The sequence below is a fragment of the Gopherus flavomarginatus genome, chromosome 4 (genome assembly GCF_025201925.1).
Source record: "Gopherus flavomarginatus isolate rGopFla2 chromosome 4, rGopFla2.mat.asm, whole genome shotgun sequence".
Classification (NCBI taxonomy): Eukaryota; Metazoa; Chordata; order Testudines; family Testudinidae; genus Gopherus; species Gopherus flavomarginatus.
The window spans coordinates 15,651,277-15,672,329 of NC_066620.1; the positions used below are offsets into that span (position 1 = coordinate 15,651,277).

Here is a 21,053-nt window from a genome sequence, read left to right on the forward strand (position 1 = left end):
AGACTGGGGACAAATTAAGCCGTGGATGAGGAGATGGGTAGGGAGGCAGAGGGGACCGGGGCATTGGGGGGAACGGATAGAGAACCGGGGGAGGTGGCGGGGGCCAGGGGCAATGGGGAGGGGGAATGAGGGGATGGGAGGCACCTGCCGCCGCATGGCCGAGGATCTGCCCTGCACCTATTACATTTCTTTCACCCCCTAATTTTGTAATTGTATAAAAATTAAATTGAATTTATGTAATATACCTTATCTTTATGCACAGTGAACCAAATTCATGTCCCTGGATATGAACAGGGGAGGAGAGGTCTCACTGATTTCAACTGGGGGCTCTGCAGGTGTATTGGAGGGCAGATTTTGGCTATATATGTACTGCAATACCTAAACATAACACCGAGGTTTCAAGATAACGATTCGTCCTTCACTCTGAATTTCATGGCTCTGAAAGGGGTCAAATTGTGTGTGTGTGGGGGGGGGGGGCGGGGAGGGCGGTATCTGTAAAATATATGCAGTATATTAGTGCATCAAGGGTGAGATCTTCTACAGCCAGTTATAAGAAGCAACAGGAAAAAATCTGAGTCAGGATAGAGAAACAAAGAGTGGGAAATATACTGTAGACAAGGTGGAAACATTTCTTTAGGGACTAGTTACCACCAACAAGCCTTCTTAGACATGCCCATTGACCATGTAAGTATATTCCTCGTGCTGGGCTGATAAAGGACGACTGCTGCATTATTTTTTTCTTGTCTTCAATAAGAGTACACAATATTTAGAAAATAATCTGTGGCAGAAGGGCTGTGGCACAAATATTTATAAACCCTTTCTTTTAATTGATGAAATCTTGAGCTCTCCTCATCTAGCAGTCCAATCATGGATGATATTCACTATAAAAAGGAATATTTAAATACATACTCAGGAAAGACAACAGACAAAAATGAATATTGAAATTTTTGTTACATGCAATCAGATTCCACTGAAATTAAGTTTTAATTGTTCAATACTGTGTGACGCATATGCAAATATTTAAGTATTCGGAATATCAATCAAGTGTTTACTTACATCAAGCAGTTGTAGTTAAGCACATAAACAGATGATGAAAATATATTCAATCATCTACAACGCCCAACATTTACGGCAAAGTTTACATGATCTCTTTAAATTCAATTATTTCATTTAATATTTCAATTTAATAGCTCATTCTTTCATTCACTTTCTAGGCATTTTGCCCATTTCATAAGCACAATAATAATTATTATTAATAAAAGAAGACATTTCCCACACATTCTCATATCAGCAAGTTTTGGAACAGAAGCAGTTTGCATGATTTTTCAAAATAAGTACTGCTTTTCTTTTATCTACAACATTTTTTCTTTTAAAATTAGACAAAACTAAAACTGAAGTTACGTGTTTTAACAGAATGCTAACCGCCCTAGTGTGGGAGATCAGGCACAAAATGATCAGCAAGAACTCATTCATAATTTTACTGTGAATCTTGTAATATTTGATGTTTTACTTAAAATGTCGACTCCTGGAGACAAATGATGATGTGAAAATCTCAGCTTTCATTTGAAACCCAAAGATAGGGCAAAATCTTGCCCCCTTTGATTTCATCCTCAGTTTCTTGTTCTCCCATTTGAGTTGAAAATGTGATCCCTGAGTGAGCCCTGAAGGCTCAGAAACCAAAAGGAAAAGGAAAAGAACAGACCATTAAAAAAAAATCTCATGATTTTGGGTGACTGACTCATGATTTTTGAATATATGGGGCTGGCAATACTGAATTTACCTGATATTTTCAACATGCCTAGACAGGAGATGAGTCTAAAGAAACAGTGGTCCAGTGTATTTCTGATATGCTTTGGGAGAAATGGATAAGCCACTGAATGTTTATTTGCTGCAACTTACCAGTTTTTACCCCAGTAAGTTTTCCAAAAGCATCACATCAATCAGAGCTAAAACTTTAATCCAGGGCTGCTGACTGCGTTTTAAAAAAATGGTTACACAAGAATCTGACTTCAGAGATGGTAGTCTGTATCACTTGGCCAACCATATGCTGCTACATAAGCACTTAGGGGCAAATCCAAGATTTCTGTCTTTAGATTGTGAGCTGCTCAGACCAGGAAATATGCTTAAGAGCTCATGCAAAGGGAGGGTCCCCACTCCCACTGGGCACCATGGGATTCTGGAACTGGGGAAGGAAAGCTGTTGGAAAGTTGGTTGGAGGTTGGTGGAGACATGGCCAGCAGATTCATGACTACATGATCTATTGCCCAAACCCTTGCATAGGAAGACACACACTGGACACAGAGTTTATTCAGTAACAACTAAGAAGTGGCCTGGAAGCAGGGAAGAGACTTGTCTTTTCAATGACCCTTGAGGAACAAAGCATAGTTACATAACTGATTACTGGATTTGCCCCTTAGGTAAGAAACATGAAAAAGAAGCCAATAATGGATGGAAGTGTTTGTGTTTCCAGAGGATTTTTAAATGATAAGAAAACTATAATTTATTAAAGTCACTTTTATAAAATTAGGCTAGTAAAATTTCTGTTTGTGTTTCTGAAGTGCCAGCTTCATATATCACAAAGAGATGTGTGATTTTGATTGGAGTTGGCAATAGTCATCATCAGTTGTAGACATTAGATATTGGACTTGTCAGACTAACTTTATACTAATTATATCAGATATTTTTTTTCTCTTCCGATGGGCCACTACAGGCTGTAGGAGGCACAGAAGAACAGGAACATTAAGGTCCAAGTGACAGAGACTATTTTCAAGGACAAAAACAATTCACAGTGTCAGCAAAGTTGGCTGTTAATTCTGCCAACTTTGGAAAATGAGATTCAAATCAAATTTCATTTTTTATCACTCAACAAAAGACTGTGTTTTATAGCACAAAGCCTGGAACATTTAAAAGACAACTTCTTTCTACCAAAGGATTAAAAATGTAATTTTATACGCTTACAGTTGGAATGAATTACTCTTCTGCACGAGTTGGATTTGGGAAGTCCTAGCACTGGAAAACTAGGAAATTGTCCCAAGAAAAAATTCAGATTTATTAGTCACATTCTTCACCTAAATTGCTTATGATGCACTGACTTCAGTAAGACTTAAATATTTGCTTAAAGTTAAGCATGTGCTTAAGTACTTTACTGAACTGGGTCTTTAATGACTTATGAGGAAAACTTGTAGTGTATTGCTCTGACAGTCATACCTATGTGCATCCTACATAAAGATTAATGAGTAACAATTTAGATTAAAAGTTAAATACACAGCCCTTTTAAGCCATCCAAGAGTTTCCGTTATTTTTATTTTATTCTGTTTATATCGTTAAGCTACATCTCTCTAAAGGAGGTCCATATATAAGTTGATAGCTTATTGAGAAGAAAAACACAGGTCTAAGACTATGACATGAAGCTCTGGATGGAGAACTGAATGCCCTTTACATAAAGAGATACTCTGGTATGGAGCAAACAGACACAAAAATAAATTGGAAAAGGAAGCTAATATGAGGAGTCTGATAGTATGACACCCTGGCCAAAGAATTTCTTAATGGGTTTAACTTGCTGTGAATCTGCATAAGATATTCCCACCACAAAACAATCCTACTATTTGCTCTGTAAGATTATACGAAATCATGCTTTGAAACTCTTCTTCCTGTGTTGTTTTTGTATTCTATGCTATAAATACAATAAACCCTAAACTAATACTTCTATGAAATGATTCATGTGACCATATATAAATGTGCATGCTTCTTCTCAGATAGAGGTGAGTTTATTTGATATGTTTGAAGAACATAGTTCAGGCACATTTTGGAGGATCAGATTTGAAATACGCAAAGTGAATTTTTGAATGAAGTAGCTTTTTAAAAAGTTGTCTTACTTACAAGAGAAAGGAATTTAAACACAGATCCAGTAATAAAAATGTTCCAGATGCAGCTAAAATTATGTTAAAAATGGCAGATTAAATATAAGAGTATACCATTCCATTTATTTGCTCAGTCTTAATGGCAGAAGCATACAAATAATGTAGAAAATACAGTGCTGTTCCTTTCCATTATGCTATTTGTTGAGTACTTGGCACACTAGTGCTTAGTGTTCAGCGAGACTGTAATAAAGAAACTCCTCTTTGTAACACATATATGAAAGAGGGAAGATTTACTGTGGGAACCTTCCTGGCTTTTGTGGAACTAAACAGAACCCTGAATTAATGGAACTCTGGACGGAGGAGAAGGATAGTCAAACACAGAATTATTAGTAGAAATATAGGTTCTATACCCAACTCAGCTCACACTTTTCTGTATGATCCTGAAGAAGTCACATAAGGTCTCTGCAAAATGGGGGTTAGATACTGGCAACGAGAACTCTTGGGAAGAACAATACTTTCCCATTTCACAGGAATTTCATGTGGCTTAATTCTTTCATATTTGTAGAGTGCTCTGAGATTTTCAATGGAAGGTGCTAGAGAAGAGCAAAATATTATTATTCAATTAAAACGATAAGAGAGCTGTTTCTTTCTAAATTATATTTCACTATTTTCTCTCTCTTATAACCTTCATTTCCTTTGAATTTCCCACACTGCAAATTTGCTTTATCATACTCATTCTCTTCCAAGAGAAAATATTTTGTTGCCATAGCAATATCCTCCTTCCTTGCAATTCTATCATAGTGGCTTTCCTTCAGGTTTCTATAAACTGCAACTAACACCCACCCTCAACACACACACGCTCCCAACCTTTCAGTTCCTACAACCTTTCACTACTTAGTAACTTCTCAACCGCATACCTTTATCTTTAAATACAGACATTCTCCAACATACTCTTCCAAATTACTCTAGGCTAAAGACAGATGTTAATTAAAAATGTAGATAAGAGCTGATGACACCTGTTGTTTCACACTTCTTTTCCTCAACCCTGTCTGTTAAATCCCAATCTTCATTCCTTTAATTCTCTTCAGCTTTTCTTCTGCTCCTGCTTTAGCCCTCTCACTCCGGTGATCATCTAAACTCAATGGTATGTCTTGAAAGCTGTATTTTATTGAGCAAACATATCAGCATGTATACACACCAAAGACAGCTCCATCGCAGCGGCCCCGTATCACAACTCTGGTTAAGGATCAGTTGCTGCCTCCATTATGAATCTCTCTTGTCTGAGTGTGATATCTCAGCAATTTCAAACTGCAGCAGATGGGAATTTGATATTAAAGTTAAGATGGATGCACTTCCCTCCCCCGCCTTATCTTTCCTTGGGTTACAGGTGCAATTCTCCCTCCTGCCTAACAATGGACAAAGATGCATACATGTGGTGCAGCCATGAGAGAATAATGTATTAGGCCAAATTTTTCAAAGTTGGGTGCCTAAATTTAAGTATCTAAACCCATATTTAGAAATTTGGTCCCAGTCTATAATTAATGGGTTGCTGAGTTATGCACCCCAAACTGCATTACTCTCATTCCTTTATAGCTATCACTCTGTATAACAGGGAGATTTTCATAGCAAGTTGGCTGCCTAGCTGCTCTTTGTACCTTTGAAAATTTATCTATAAAAGTTTTTCCAAGTCTCTCCCTCCTTTCACCATCAGAAAACTTACCTCAGCATCAACAATATCTTGCGGTGAACTGGCCAGAGACAGTGATGAGGGAACAATACATATAGAGACCATGCTCAAATTTACTGATTGTAGGTTTGCTAGGTTACTAATCCAGATAATGCAAATTCTCAGAGTACCCTGAACCAAAGATGGCAGTGCCAAAGCATGAGAGTATTAAAATCTCTGTGTTTCTTTCAGTGATTCTCTTCCAGCCTTTCTTTTGTTTCAGTTGCAACCCTCTCACTCCAGGGCCGCCCACAAGATTCAGGGTACCTGGGGTAAGGCAATTTGGGGGGCCCCTTCCATAAAAAAAGTTGTAATATTATAGAATACTATATTCTTGTGTGGGCCCCTGAGGGACCTGGGGCAAATTGCCCAACTTGCCCCCTACTTCTGGGCGGCCCTGTCTCACTCTAATCATCATGAAAATGATGTTCCTCAACTGTCCAGTGTCAGAAAGAAATTGAAATATGGATGAGAAATACCTGGCCAAAGCTCAATGAGTAAGAGAGGTGAAACTGGGTAGGAGTTTCCAGAACCTCTAGACTCTATTGAGGACATCGTCCTTTTGATAGTGAAGATTGTGCACTGGATTCATTGCTGGATTTTCATCCAGAACTATGATGTATTTTACCACAGCTGTTCCTGTAACTGATCCACTCTCAAAACCCCATGTACGTTAACGAGAATTCCACATGCCTGCAAGATCAGGCTCTTATACACACACATAAACACATCACACACTAAAACTAACCAATGGTCCTCATTCTGACTCATCTGCTGTAAAGCCAGTTTAACCATGGAGGAATAGCCTTGGCATAGAGCTTTCCCTGGGCCGCACCGGCTGGTGCAACAGCTCGATGTCCCTCCCTTCTAATGCAGCTCAAGCTGTAGAGGTATGCCAGAGAACGGGAGATGGTGTGGCACTCTGCAGTATTCCCATTCTGGGCCATGCAGCAGCCCACAAGTGGCTGTGGGAAGCTGCAGTAGATTAGAGTGGCCCTTGGGACTGCTCCAAGTATGCTGGGGGTCAGGCCCAGAATCCCAGAGATGACATATAGCCACCTTTCCCCCACTCCAGGACGTGCCTTCCATGAGGTGCACCACAAAATCTGGCCCAGGATCTTTTTTTCTGTGAGGCTACAGAAATTTCTGTGGCTAATGCTGCACAGGATTGGCTCCCTAGGGAATCATGTCGTCCTTTTTATTCTTTTCGGGTATTTTGCCCAATTTTGCTTATTCTATGATCTTCACCAGAGAATTAAATCTCAGACCCATTCACAAGGCTTCAAAGTATCTGACTGAAATTGAAACCTGTAGAGGAGCTGGTTTAAGAAAAATTCATTAGCAATACTAGGCTAGCAATACTAGGCTAGCAATACTAGTACTAACAAAGGCACTCTACACTGTCACTGGGTGTAATATTTAACTGGAAAATACATATCTAGTGAAGTCAAGGTGGCAACCCTATTCTGGTTTCTCAAGCAGGTCGGGAAGCATGGCTCGGGGAAGTTTTTTCATGCGCACTTGGATCACTGTGACTGAAATTCCTGTCAGTGACTGCAGCACGCGTATGAAAACCTCTAGCTTTGATCGCTTTTACAAGATGGCAAAAACAGTGAACACGCATAATACTCTCTAGAAAATGGTAATTTCACCACTCCATGTGCCTACTACATTCTGCCCTTACTGAGACCTGAGGAAATTTGGTTGAGTTGAGTGGGAATTGCATCTAAGGGCATAATTAACCCTTTAACGGTTTGCCATACCCACACTATGCAAAAAAAAAATGACATTATCGAAGACAGTCTCCTTAAGAGAGGAAGACACACGTTTACACGCTCCTGTACTGTTATCATTAATGTTTATAAATACATTTCATGACAACACTAGCTAATAACACAATGAAAACACCATGCCTTGCCAAACTCCGGGTGCCATAAGAAAAACAGGCATACACTCCTAGACACGTAAGACTCTATCCTAACCCATCATCTCTCCTAATCTCCCACTCCCACAGAGGCAAAAGGCCTGGAAATCTATCCTTATAAGGTGGAGGGAGTTTTCCAGACCCCCTAGTTTAGAGGCCTGCCAGAGGCACTGACAGATCCCCTTGTTTTCCAGTGATCTCTGGCTGTGTAATGGTCCCTAAAAGGCAGTTATTGGTGTAAGTTAAGGAGAGTACTGGTATACCCTTCAGGTGTCCTGGGACTGGCCAGCAGACGGTGGAGTGCCTCACATAAGAGATAGCACTGGGAGGAATTAGGCCTTTTTCTACTCTGTCCTGCTGTCACATATATTCTGCCTTCTCTCTTCCCTTAGAGGTGACTGGTTGCCAGAGAGAGTGCCGTGTTTAAGCACTGCTTTTGTGTGTATGGGGTTATGCCGTTGCACTTCTGCATTTATTTGCTCACAAATTCTTCTTCTGACTCCGCTCAATTGCACCCTACTTTGGGAAGAGAGGACCTGGCTCTCCTGAGAGGACCTTACAAGGTGTAACTGCAGTGCAGTGATAACTAGAGTAAAATTGAGGTGGGAGGCCAAGCTTCATTTTCAGCCTCAGGCTGGACACAATGACTTATCCGGTATTTTTAAGTGTGCATCTGATCAGATCTGCAGCTTGTCCATGAGGGAGGGATAGGCACACACTAGTAATTACAACATCACTTTGTTTTGTAAGGTAATTCATTTTCACCCCAGACAAAAATACAACTATATTCTTTTGGCAGAATCATCAGATTTTGAGATCCAAGTTGTCCTTGAACCTTAAAATATTTTCTATGATCTGCACGTAACAGAGATAGAAGCTTCAAATTCTTTAAAATGTAAATTCACAAACACAAAAATGGACGTCAGCTATAAGGCAGAAAAGGACAAACTGTAAATGCTGATCTGCTGGCTACATTCTGACTCGTGCCAACTCTGCAGCTGCAGTTTAGATGTTAATGTAAGGGCCTTAATTTCCAGCTCATGAAATGTTACTCTCAGAATGTATGCGTGCATGTTGCGTGTGAGAGAGAGAAAGCGAGACAGAAACAGACATGTTCTGAATAAAACACAGAGCATGGGCGTGTATGTGTGCAAAATAAACAAGTTATTTTCATGCATTAGGAAATACGACAAGAACAATTTATGAATGCTTGAGTGGAGCAAAGCAAAGCCATGAGTCAGCTATCTAATGTCATTCCTAACATCTGAAAAATAACTATTCCATCCTCTCCATGTTCTGTATTCATAATGCATTAAATACATGGTGATATTATAATAAATCAGGAGAGTGGTTTTTTGATGTCCAAGAAACACCAAAGATGTATTTGATGCTTGTAATTCAGTTCCAATATTTTATTTATAGATAAGAATTCAAATTTGAAATGAAAATAGTTATTCATACCATACATCCTAATTTTATGTCTCCCCAGGACAAGCCCTTATGTTCCTGTCGTGCAGGTGAGAAACAGTTCTTTGATAGCTTTTCACCTCCGTTTAAGAGGCCTTTAAGTTTCATTTTGTATATAAAACTCTTGCATTCAAAGGTATTCCATTCTCATGATTTAAGGCCTGCTTCTGCAAAACTCTTCAACTCCCATCGAATTCAATGGACACAGAGGAAGTTCAGTGGCTTGCCAGACTGGGCCCTTAGTTTTATAATAACAGACAGAAACAACATGGCTCCATTAAAATTACATGTTGTAATTTGCATTTTATTTCCTTATAGTAGTGATTTACTTTCATCTCTTTGCTGCTCATATTCTGTGTTATCACAATTGGTCATGACCGCCGTTTTTGGACATGAGTAGTGTTTTTGGGTAGCTTCATTTTTAGGTGTCCAATTTGAGACACCTTAAAGGTGCCGGATATCCAGTGCCCACCATATTCTGAAAATTAGGCCCCTTTAAGGTGTCTCAAGCTGGGCACCAAGAAATGAAGGCCTACTATTTCATTGATTTGGAAACAGGTCTCTCAAGGCATTTGTAATGGGATACAAAGCCTTTCATCTACAGCACCTGCCACCTACTGTATTGGTTGGGCTGGCAGTGACCCACTGCCATTTGATGGCTGTTTGATGACCCCAAATACCGTTTAATTCCGCCTCATGTACGGGACCATATAAACACACTACATGCATGCACAAAACATCCCTGATTTCCACTGTGCATATAGATCCAGCACCAGTCACAACAGGTGCACTGCCTGGCTGCGTGTACCATTCAGAAATCTGGCAGTGTCTTGAGTTCACTCCTGGCTAAAAGGTTCCCCCCTTTTCTTTGCTGACACTGTGCAAAACACTGCTGATCACAGTAATGTGAACTGCACTAATGACACTGGTATCCAAACAGTTTTGAAGGCAGTGACAATGGGATTTCCATCGGTCAAATACACATTCTACTACAATGATCCTACAATTACTGAGCATATAGTTGAACTTCCTTTTGTCAGGTCCTGTGAAATAAGGGTACAGTTTTATAAGCCATGGCAACAGGGGGTAAGTGGGGTTCCCTAGAATAACAGAGGGAACAGTGGCTATTTATAACAATGTCATTTGGTGAGAACAATGGTCCAGTTTGTCCAGGAAGGTAAAGTCCTGATCTCTTAAATATCCTGGCATCATGCACCCTGCTACTGCATCCCACTTTAGTGTCCATGAATCAGCCCCTGTGGTCAGGGCCTGCTTAATGATGTAGTAGTACCCTCTGCAGTTTATGAACTTGCAGAGGGAAAACTACAGGTACATGAGACCCATCGATGGCATCGGCACAGTTTGGAAATCCATTCTCTCAAAGCCAGCAATTATTTCAGGAACATCTGTAATGCCCACAACCTTTGGGTAGATCACAGTTCTGATTGCCTCACAAACCTCTGCCACAACAACGCCCACAGTTGATTTGCCAACTCCCAACTGGTTAGCCACAGACCTGTGGCAGTGTGGGGTAACCAGCTTCCATTGGGCTATAGCAACCTGCTTCTGGATTTCTGTGGCCTCCCTCATGAGGATGTCCTGTTTCTGGAGAGCTGGAGCAAGCTGACCCCAAACCTCCTGGAACATCTACTTTATGTGAACGTGCTGGACCCACTATTGGTCATCACAGGTCCACATGATGGTGTGATTCCACCAGTCGGTGCTTGTGGCCCTGCTCCAGAAGCACTGGTCTACATAGGGGGAATCTATGGCTAAGGAAACAGGCTGGCATGTCAGTATCCCCCTCTTAAATGCTGCCAAAATGTCTACTAATGTCTTGCAGACGCTCCGCCTGATTCTCAAAATAGGACTGGCAGCATAAGATGGAGAAGTTCTTCCACTGGCTCAAAATCCATATTGATGGCTCCGGTTGCTGGGAGCACATGGATGCAAAATAGCTTGACTGGATGTGCTGGTAGGCTAAAACCACCCAAAACAGTTCTAGTCAACTCCCATGGGATGGACAGACAAGTTCTCTCACGACTCACTACAAACCAAGCCCTAGAGCGGCTTTGGCTGGTAAGGGCACTAGAACCCTGAGATACGATGGTTCACACTCACAGAAGCTGAAATTCTGACTCAGGTCTGAGCAGTGCAGTATGGATGCATCAGCACTGTTGTGGTGATCAGGTTTCCAATGCAGTGTGGATGCTCAAGTGTGGGCTTGGAAATACCGAGTCTGCAGGCACACAGACCCCAGGCTTAGTTTGCTCTGTAGACATACCCTTTTTTATGTCTAAGTGATCTAAAGTGATCAAGTTGGTTTACCAGTGTTACTTTAAATCTATAATACAGGCAGCGGAGGCTCCAGGCACCAGCTCACCAAGTGCGTGCCTGGGGCGGCAAGCCACGGGAGGGTGCCCTGCTGGTCTCTGCAAGGGCAGCAGTCAGGCAGCCTTTGGCGGCTTGCCTGTGGGAGGTCCGCTGGTCCCGCAGATTCAGCAGCAATTTGGCGGGGGGTACGCTGACGCCGCAGGACCGGCGGACCTCCTGCAGGCAAGCCAACGAATCCGCGGGACCGGGGACCTCCCACAGGCGTGCCACTGAAGGCTATCTGACTGCCGTGCTTGGGGCAGCAAAAAAGCTAGAGCCATCCCTGAATTCAGGTTACATTTAGCGAACAATCAAATTATTTCTAGCCACTTAATGAAACACCTCAAAGGAAGCAGGAAATAAACCCCAATTAAGACAGAACCACTTTTATAAAATAAAGATCAGCTATGGAGACTGTTTTTTTGCTTTCTATCAGAAAAAGCTCCCATTTCTGAACATTTCATTCTGTACTTAAATTATGTCTTTTCAGATAAAGCATTACCATCTGTTCTGCCAACAATCACATGATCATATCACTTGGATTCCACTGAATACAAATCCTACTGACAACAGGAAGACAACAAAATAGCATTCATTTGTTCCACAAACCATTACAGTATTAGGAATAGGAACTCCAGAACTGATTAAGGGCTACATTCTGTCTTGTCTGGTGGGGGAGGTACAGCACACTGGGAGAGCCTTCTGTCCAGCCCCTGCCCCCACGCCACAGTTTCCAGGCAACATACTGACACTGAGGCTCCCTGATTGCTGAGGCGGGGGTGGCGGTGGGAGGAGGAGAGATTGGCTCACTGCACCCAGCCATGCTCTACAGCCTCAAGGGTTGAGAGCTTAGTCAGGGCCCCATGCCTCTGCATGCCTGATAGCATTTGGCAGCAAGCTCTCAAGTCAGAGAGGATACACCTTTCACCAGCAGCTATAAAGAGCACCTCGCAGCAATCTCTGAGGCATTTTTTCTGTATCTGCTCTGTGCAGACAAAATTGCCCAGAGCACCTCCATTTGGCCATTACAGCACTGCATCCTCCCCACTGCTTCCCTCTGAAGAGCAAGGACACAATTTGTACCTAACACCACAACTGTATCTGGCAGTGAACTTGGTTGAAGGTTCTGTCCTTAAAGTATCATATTATAATGCTAATATTATGAAATTTCATCAATTTAGAAGTATTCCCTTGGCCTTTTGGTGGACTAGTTTAGTATAAAGATTATCCCCTTTCAGCTTTCCAGTTTTAAAAGAAAATTACTTCTTTGAGTTCTGATAGAGGTTAAATTTACCTTCAAAATAATTGACAGTTCATAATTTTGCATATAATTCTAATGAGACATGGAAAATGGGTGCTTTCATTTTTAAGTGTGTGAGTCTTATTCTTTCAGGCAGACCCTTGTATAAAAATATGGTGTAACTTTCTTATTTATCACCGAGGCAAAGAATTTCTACCTTATTTGCATTAATTGAATAGCTTCTAAGTAAAAAACAGAGCAAAAATTTCAGTTGCATTTCTATGCTAACATTTATAGCCATTAAAAAAAACCTAGGCCATTAATTTATTATTGATCAAAACTCTACAAGTACATCAATGTTATAGAACCACAGCTAAATTTGGTTTTACGACATTTTAAAATCACTGTATGAATTACAAGTCACAGTCACATTTCTTCTTACTCCTTTATTCTTGTGGCTGAAACTGAATTTAGTTTCTTAAACTGTATTGAAGGTGGTATTATTCAAATAATAACATGGGCAGTAAGGTTATGACCTGGAATATTATTTCTTAAGTGAGAAATCTGAAGGTGGGAAGAACAAAAGACTCAGATTTCCAGGGCTCAAAGCCAAAAATATCTTGGACCGCACACTGCTCATTTGCATTTTTTAGCATCAATTAAAACTCAATGTTTCTTCCTAGTTTGTAAGCTATTCCAATTGTTAGTCTAAAAGTAGTCTGCCCATAAATCGCTCTGTAAGCATACTTTCTTCTTTCTATCAAATGAAAAGGGAAAGGTTGATTCATTTTAAAGTGTATGGATGATAGAAGAGTTCTAAGTAGCACTTTATCTACAATATCACACTTGAAAGGAATGAAGCGCAAGCTAAATAAACAATGGCAATGAATGCATTTTTTTCCAGGGTGGTCCTTTTGGAAAATGCTAACCACATTAAAGTGGGCGGTTATTGAAATGTGCAATTAATTTGAAGTTAATAAAAGTTGAAGCTGTCAATCACCTGAGCAGGTGGTGGAAGAACCTTCTTGCATATCTGCTGATTGGGTTTCTATATTCCAACACAGTCATATCCAACAGGGGTCTTGTTGGAGCATAAAAGGTTCCAAGGCTTGCTTCAAGCTGTGCTGTGGAGTTCAAACACAGCAGCAATGAAACAAGTGAAACTGCTTCAATTACAACAGGTTGCTCATGTTTGCCATCCGTCAGGTTTCTCAAACACAGATGAAATGTGAGCTTGTCACAGGAAAGATGAAATTAAAATACGACAGCTGGTACAAAAACAAACCTGTGTATAAACTTTCACATGGCGTAGCATTGACAAAGACTATGAGCAACAAAAAGCTGTCAAAAGTTAAGTAATCTATAAGGAATCAAGCTTTTGTCAGATATGGATAAAGAAAACAGTGACTCATAAGAACAATACAGTTTGAACAAGTTCATCAGTAAAAATCAACTCCCAATTAACTCAGCTTTTCTCTTTTCTACTCAAGAAAGAATAATGAGGCTCACCTTTTCAGGGTTTACCACTGTGCATTTGACCACTAGGTGGTCACCGTAGTCAAGGGAGTTACACTGGTTTAAAATGATTGTTAAGTGAGAAGGCAATGAGGCCCTTCTTCTACAGAAGAATTTTTTGTGAGTTCCCTTTCTTGACAATGGCACTTTGGCTTTTTATATTTTTTAACATAAAATGTGTTTTTCTTCCATTATTTATAACTATTTGAAGTGTTTGTGTCCTAAGTGTCTTAGTGGGGCTGCTTTAATGATGAATAACATGAACGTCATTATATGATGTGATTGTTGTCTGGGAGTCAATGCGAGGTATATGTTCCTAAGTACAGGGCAAAACGATTGATGAAAGCCTCCATCTTTCTCAAATCACTGAAAGAACTTGATACATTGGGACAGATTTTCCTGTAAAGGTGGATTTGCAAGCCCTATTATTATTATTAGGTGGAGTTATGTGTGTGCATTAAAACAGAGTATACCTGACCCATTATCTCATTAGGCAGACAAAATCTCATTGATTTACTCCTATTAACTTTTGTTTGAACTAGCCATTTCTGTATTTAGTGATAACGGTTCTTTAGTTCTAAGCAGAGTTACATTTTATTTTATTAGGTTAGACAGCACTAAATGCTCCAACAATATAGCCTTATAAACATGGGCGAAGTGTTAGTAAATTAGGTTTTACATTATCTTAAATCTAAACAGTAAGATAAGATGAACCTTAAAGGTATTTTCTTTCAAAGCAGCAGTCAATTTAGATTAAAATTGACTACAGCAATGTTATTGTGAAAACAAGCCATACTCTCTTGCTACTGCTGTTTTCCTGACAGTATGTTTTGTACTTCTGAAATGTGCCAACCTACATGGGATATAGGTAACTACTAGCACAGTTATATATTCATTAGATAGCCCAGCTTGTGTTGAAGGCAGAAATAAAGATCTCAAAGATAACCGACACACTGCTACAAATAAAAGGGCTCACTGGGTTCCACTAATAAAAAGAAAACAAATTACCATGTCAAATTTGTTAGATTCATATAGAATAAATCCAGGCTGGAATAAAATTCTGCCTGTCGTAAGACAGCATTAGGCAGCTGCATGGGGAGAAAATACACAGACATCTATTCAGAATGTGCATATTTTTATAACAGTTTCAAGAATAGCCTATTTTTTTCACTGGTTACTTTAAAAGTGTGTTCTATTAAGACAAGATTTTAGTGCTGTACATTTGTAGAGTGGAGGTTATGGTAATCTGACTCGCATCTTATGCTGTAAAACAGGGATGGCCAACTGATGGTTTGAGAGCAAGCTGGGCAGCTTACAATTTGCCTAAGATCTATAGCTCATCACAACCACTAGCACTGGCCTTTCTTCCCCTAAAAGATAAGCCTGGTACACAGCTGTATTCTTGCTGGGCCATGGCATGACACCTTGTCACTCAACTGTTGCACTCTAAATTTTGGAGTCTATCTCATTCCAATACACAATTCAGTGGGAAGCCATCACACCAGGGTCCAGCGGAGATGAGGCTGAGCCTTAAATTCATCCTTTCTTGTGGGAGATGTCAGGAGTCACTGCAGGGGACAGGGAGGTTATAGTGAGTGGAGGTGTAGCAGTCCTATGGTTTGCAGGAGATACAGGGAGTGTGAAAAGACATTGGCTGTTGCATTGAAAGGCTGTCCTTTTTGCAAATATCCCCAAACTGAACTAAATACTCCTGTCCCCTCCCCATGACAATGCCCTTCCTTAATTTGGTGCCAGTTCTAAATATTGATATAAAATCAATATTTGACTTCTGTACTGGCCAACATTAGTCACTGATTTCAATATAAGATGTCTGTCTGTCTGTCTGTCTGTCTATCACTAGATAGATAGATAGATACATCGCTAGATAGACAGATAAAATTACTGTATCATATATTTTCATATAAATAACACAAAGATGCATGTGTATATACTATGTAATATATGTATTATTACACCTTCCTATTAATATGAATTAAAATGCAATTTGTGTTTGCATAATCTTATTAAAATATCTATATAATAATGACATTTAATGACTATATAATAATGACATTTGATTGTAGAATAGCAAAGCATAATTCTGACTAGTCGGGATCTAGTAAATATTGAGCCTTCTTTTAAAAGCCAATATGTATTATCAAAATCATTCAAGTATAGATTTTAAAATACAAGTATAAACATTTATGAAATACAACCAAACTCTGACCTTCTCTCTCTGGCGTCAGCTTTTGTCTAAGAAGGTGATTTACAATGGCACTCATGCTTATGTAACACTGATGACCCATAGTGTCCCAGTTCATGCTGCTCAGGACACTAATCGCCTCATATATCTCATCATAACGAACATACTGGTGGATGATTTCCACAGGGCCCAGCCGTCCTCTTGTGATGACACCTGTCGTAGGAAATATTAAAGCCAAGGATAGCACCATAACATTGTGGAAAAATAATTTTCTATTTTTCAGCAGTTACAAATATTGTTCCTTATTAATTCAGGTTTTAATAAGTAAATGAGTTTTATGTTTAAATATTATGTAGTCCATTTGTACAGCATCTTTTATAGGCTGGCCAGATAGCAAGTGTCAAAAATTGGGACAGGAGGTGGGGGGTAATAGGTGCCTATGTGAGAAAAAGATCCAAAAATCGGGACTGTCCCTATGAAATCGGAACATCTGGTCCTCCTAACCTTTTATCTAAAAATATTTAGCCTCAATATGCTTTACATGGTGCAGAAAACCCAACAGTGAAATGCATCCATGTATGGGGCGGGGAATGTGGCATATACTTACCAGCATAGCAACACTACATAACAGTTTATATTATTTGTTTATTTTAAATTATTTACAGGTTTTTATATGGTGCTCATCACCATAGTACCTGGACTCCTCACATATGTTAATAAAATGAATTTTCACAATGTCTCTGCCAGGTAAGGAGGTATTATTAGAGGAGACAGAAAGCAAAGAATAGCGTAAAGTTTAGAGAAAGAGTTTCTTGACAACTTAAGTGAGTGCTTCCTGGACCAGCTAGTTCTAGAGCACACAGGAGGAAAGACTATTCTCAGCTTAGTTTTAAGTAACACAGAGGAGTTAATTCAAGAAGCAATGGCTGCTCAGCTACTAAGTAATAGTGACCACAATATAATTAGGTTCATTGTCATCCGAGGAGGAGGTAAAGAATCAAGAGGTTACAAAGTGATGATAAACTTTAGAAAGGGAGAACTCAATCAAATAAGATGGTGAGTCAAAAAGCCCCTAAAATAAAAAATAAAGGAAATAAAATCCTTACACATGGCATAGATATTACTTAAAAACAGCAATAGAGACTCAGAAGGCATGTATTCCACCAAACAAAGAGGGAACCAGAAAGGTAAAGAGCAAGCCAATGGCAAGGTTCAAGAGGCTATGTGAACCAAACAGAAATCCTTCCAAGTTTGGAACTCTAACCCTAGTGAAGCCAGTAAACAGGGGCACAGATGACAGCAGGCAATACATAAGAGGGAAAATAGAAGGGACTAAATGGATTTTGAAGAGCAAATAGCTAAAAGTACAAAAACAAACAATAAGACTTTTTTTTAAAAAAGTATTTTGGAAGCAGGAAGCCTGCAGGTACTTTACCTCCCCCTATGATGTTGAACCAAACTGCAGTGTCTGAAGAGGAGGTGCTGGAACAAACCAGTAATTTAAAAAGAAGTACATCACCAGGACAAGATGGTACAAATCCAGAAGTTCTGAAGGAGCTTAAATGTGAAGTGGCTGAGCTGCTAACAAAAATAGGCAGTCTCTCAATAAAACACCTATTGTTCCAGAAGACTGGAGAGTAGTAGATGCTGTATCTGTATTTTTAAATGGCTATAGAGGTGATACGGGAGATTACAGTCCTAGAAGCCATACATCTGTACACGGTCAGTTGATTGAAATGATAATTAAAAAGAAAATAATAAATGCCTAAATGACCATGAGATGATAGGGTCTAACCAATACAGTTTCTGCAGAGGAAAATCATGTCTCTCTAATATATTAGAGTTCTTTGGACATGTCAATAGTATAGTGGATAAAGGAGAACCAGTAACTATTTATTTAGACTTTCAAAAGGTCTTTGACAAAGTCCCCCTACAAGAGGTTATTAAAGAAGCTACCTAGTCCTGGAGTCATAGGGAAGCACTGTCATGGATCAAAAACCAGGTAGGAGACAGAAAGCAAAGAGTAGGATTAAATGGTCAAGAGGATGGAAAACTACTTTAGGTACTGGGTGCTCAAACCCAGCCCATTAAAAACTGCATCATCAGCTTTCCATCTCAGCAATTCCAAAGTGAAGAAGATGCTGAATGTAAACTTCTGTGGCAAGGCAATCACTCACGAACCGAACCCCTGCTGTTTAGGAGTCACCCTCAATTGCAGCCTTACCTATCAACAACATCTGAAATAGGTGAGTCATAAAATGAAGTGTTGCACCAATATCATCCAAAAAGGTAGCAGGATCTAGCTGGGGTTGTGATGCTCAAATGCTACGAATGGCAACACAGGTTTAGTTTATTCCACAGCCGAGTACTGTGCACCTGTTTGGGAAAGAAGCTCACACTGATATCCAGCTATAAGACTTGTAACTGGCACCCTGAAGTCCTCCCCACTGCCTTGGTTCCAGTCCTTGCTAACATCCCTCCTAAACCATCCGGTGAGAGATGGCTACATTGTGTGAGTACAAGAAAGCTCTTGGTAATCAAAAGCTCCTGCGCCATGACAACCTTGTTCACCCTCCTCACCCTCGCTCTAAGTCCCGTCAACCATTCTGGGTGGTTGGAGAAGCTGACTTTAATCCATAAGACACCTGGTGGATGCAATAGGCAGGTTCTGACGTAAACAACAACCACCTCATAGACGACCTCACCATCAAACTGTCTGGTTTCTTGCTGTGCTGAAGACAGTGGGATGGCCACCAACTATATTAGGACATGACATGGAAGATGCATGCATGTGATGCACAAATGGGGAATCAAGGATTTGCCATAGTGGGAATGTAGAGACCTCCAAACCATCAAACACATTGTGAACATTTTTTCATTTCCACAAGGTATTGCACATATGCACTTTGCATCTCCTGAAGTCCTCAAATGTATTTCAAACCTTTCCATTAATTTGTTAATGTTACCATTTACATACAAAAGAAGAAGAATGGTCAATGTTCATCATGGAGAAAGGTTTACAGTGGGATGCTTCAAGCATCCTCACTGTGCCATGTTTAATATATTTATTAATGATTTGGAAAGGCGCATGAGCAGTGAGGTAGCAAAATTTGTATATGACACAATTATTTTGGTTAGTGAAGAACAGAAAGGACTGTGAAGAACTTCAGAGGGACCTAACCAAGCTAGGTGAATAGGCAACATGATGACAAATGAAATTCAATGTCATGAATGCAGAGTAATGAACATTGGAAGGAAAAATATAAAAGTTATTCATATACTTTACAAGGTTCTAAATTGAGTGTATCAACTCAGAAAAGAGAACTGGGAATCATAGACAGCTCAGTAAGGACCTCTGTGCAGTGTGCAGTGTTCAGTGACCTCTGTTCAGTGTGCAGCTCTGGTTAGAAAAACAAACAAAATGAGAGGATGCATAAGGATTGGGATTGAGAACAATGAGGAGAATACTATAGTGCCTTTATGTAAATCAGTGGTGCAGTCTCATTGGGAATACTCTGTGCACCATTTCAAAAAGGATATTGTATGATTGCAGGAGGTTCAAAGAAGGGAGGCAAGTATGGTTATGGAAAAACTAATGAAGAGAAATTAAAAATACTGGGGTGGTTCACCTTAGAAAGGAGACAACTAAGCGAGGACATGATAAAAATATATAAAACAACAAACGCTATAGAGAAGGTAGCCTGAGAACATCTGTTCTCATAAAGTAAGAACAAAGGTGATATTCAATGAAATTGGAAGGTGGCAAATTCAAAACTGATAAAGGAAATACTTTTCATAAAATGTGGAATTAGACTGTGGAACTCATTGTCACAAGATGTCATTGGAGCCAAGACTGCAGCAAATTTCAAAAAGGGATTGGACGTTTATATAGATAAAAAGAATATCCGGCGTTTAGAATAGCTAATGCTCAAAAGATTTTGGAAGAGATATTAAACTTTGTGTTTCAGGGCTTAAGGCAATCTCTAATTATTGGAGATTACAATGAAACATAATGTGGTGGGAAGATTATCCTGTATCTGCCTACAGCCGGGTTCTTGCACCTTCCTCTGAAGACTCGTGTGATGACTCCTGCAAGAGATGGGATACTGAACCAGATGAGCCATGGGTTTGATTAGGTATAACAGTTCTTATGTAACTTCAAAGGAATTTTTTTGGTAGGCCAGCATATAAATATTGGGGTTGGAATTATACTAGGACATTATGAGTTTGGGATCCATTGACTTTAAAGGAAGTTGGGATCAAGTTCTAACACTATGAGAACGAAAGAGCTATGGGATCTTCTATGATCCTATAGTAAACAGTCAGAGCCTCCCCATTAGGTGTCACGCATAAAAATTACCTCCAGCTCAGCAAAATCCCCTACTTGAGGCATTTCTTCAGTATTTAATTATAGAGAAGAATGTGACGTTGTGAGACAATATGAAAGAGTGGCTGTCTCCAGGATGCCCGCTTGTGTCCTCAGGGTGGCCCTGCATGCAGCCCCTTCCTCTATTTCCCTCTTCCAGAGCCCACAGTAACTCTACGCAAGCTTTCCAAATATAAATATTCCTTTGTGGGGTTAATTTATTACAAAAGTCACACAACCATAATTCAGAATTCTCCAGCATAGACCAAACACTACATTTAATCTTCAAGTCCCAACAGTCTGTCAACACAAGTACAGCTCTGGCACTTCTCACTGCGCTCAGGCTCTCGGATACGGCTCTAGCATCTCTCACCATGCC

At 39.9% G+C, this 21,053-nt stretch overlaps 1 protein-coding gene across 8 annotated transcripts in view; it reads right to left on the reverse strand.

Moving 5' to 3' along the window:
* WDPCP (WD repeat containing planar cell polarity effector) overlaps positions 1–21,053 on the reverse strand; it is a 248,216-nt gene that overhangs the window by 98,755 nt on the left and 128,408 nt on the right. For all 8 annotated transcript variants that reach the window (XM_050952082.1, XM_050952075.1, XM_050952079.1 and 5 more), the window contains 2 exons: positions 16,333–16,521; positions 13,591–13,714 (listed from right to left, as the gene is read on the reverse strand). In XM_050952082.1, the coding sequence (XP_050808039.1) occupies positions 13,591–13,714; positions 16,333–16,521 (313 nt within the window). The remainder of the gene's footprint in view (positions 1–13,590; positions 13,715–16,332; positions 16,522–21,053) is intronic.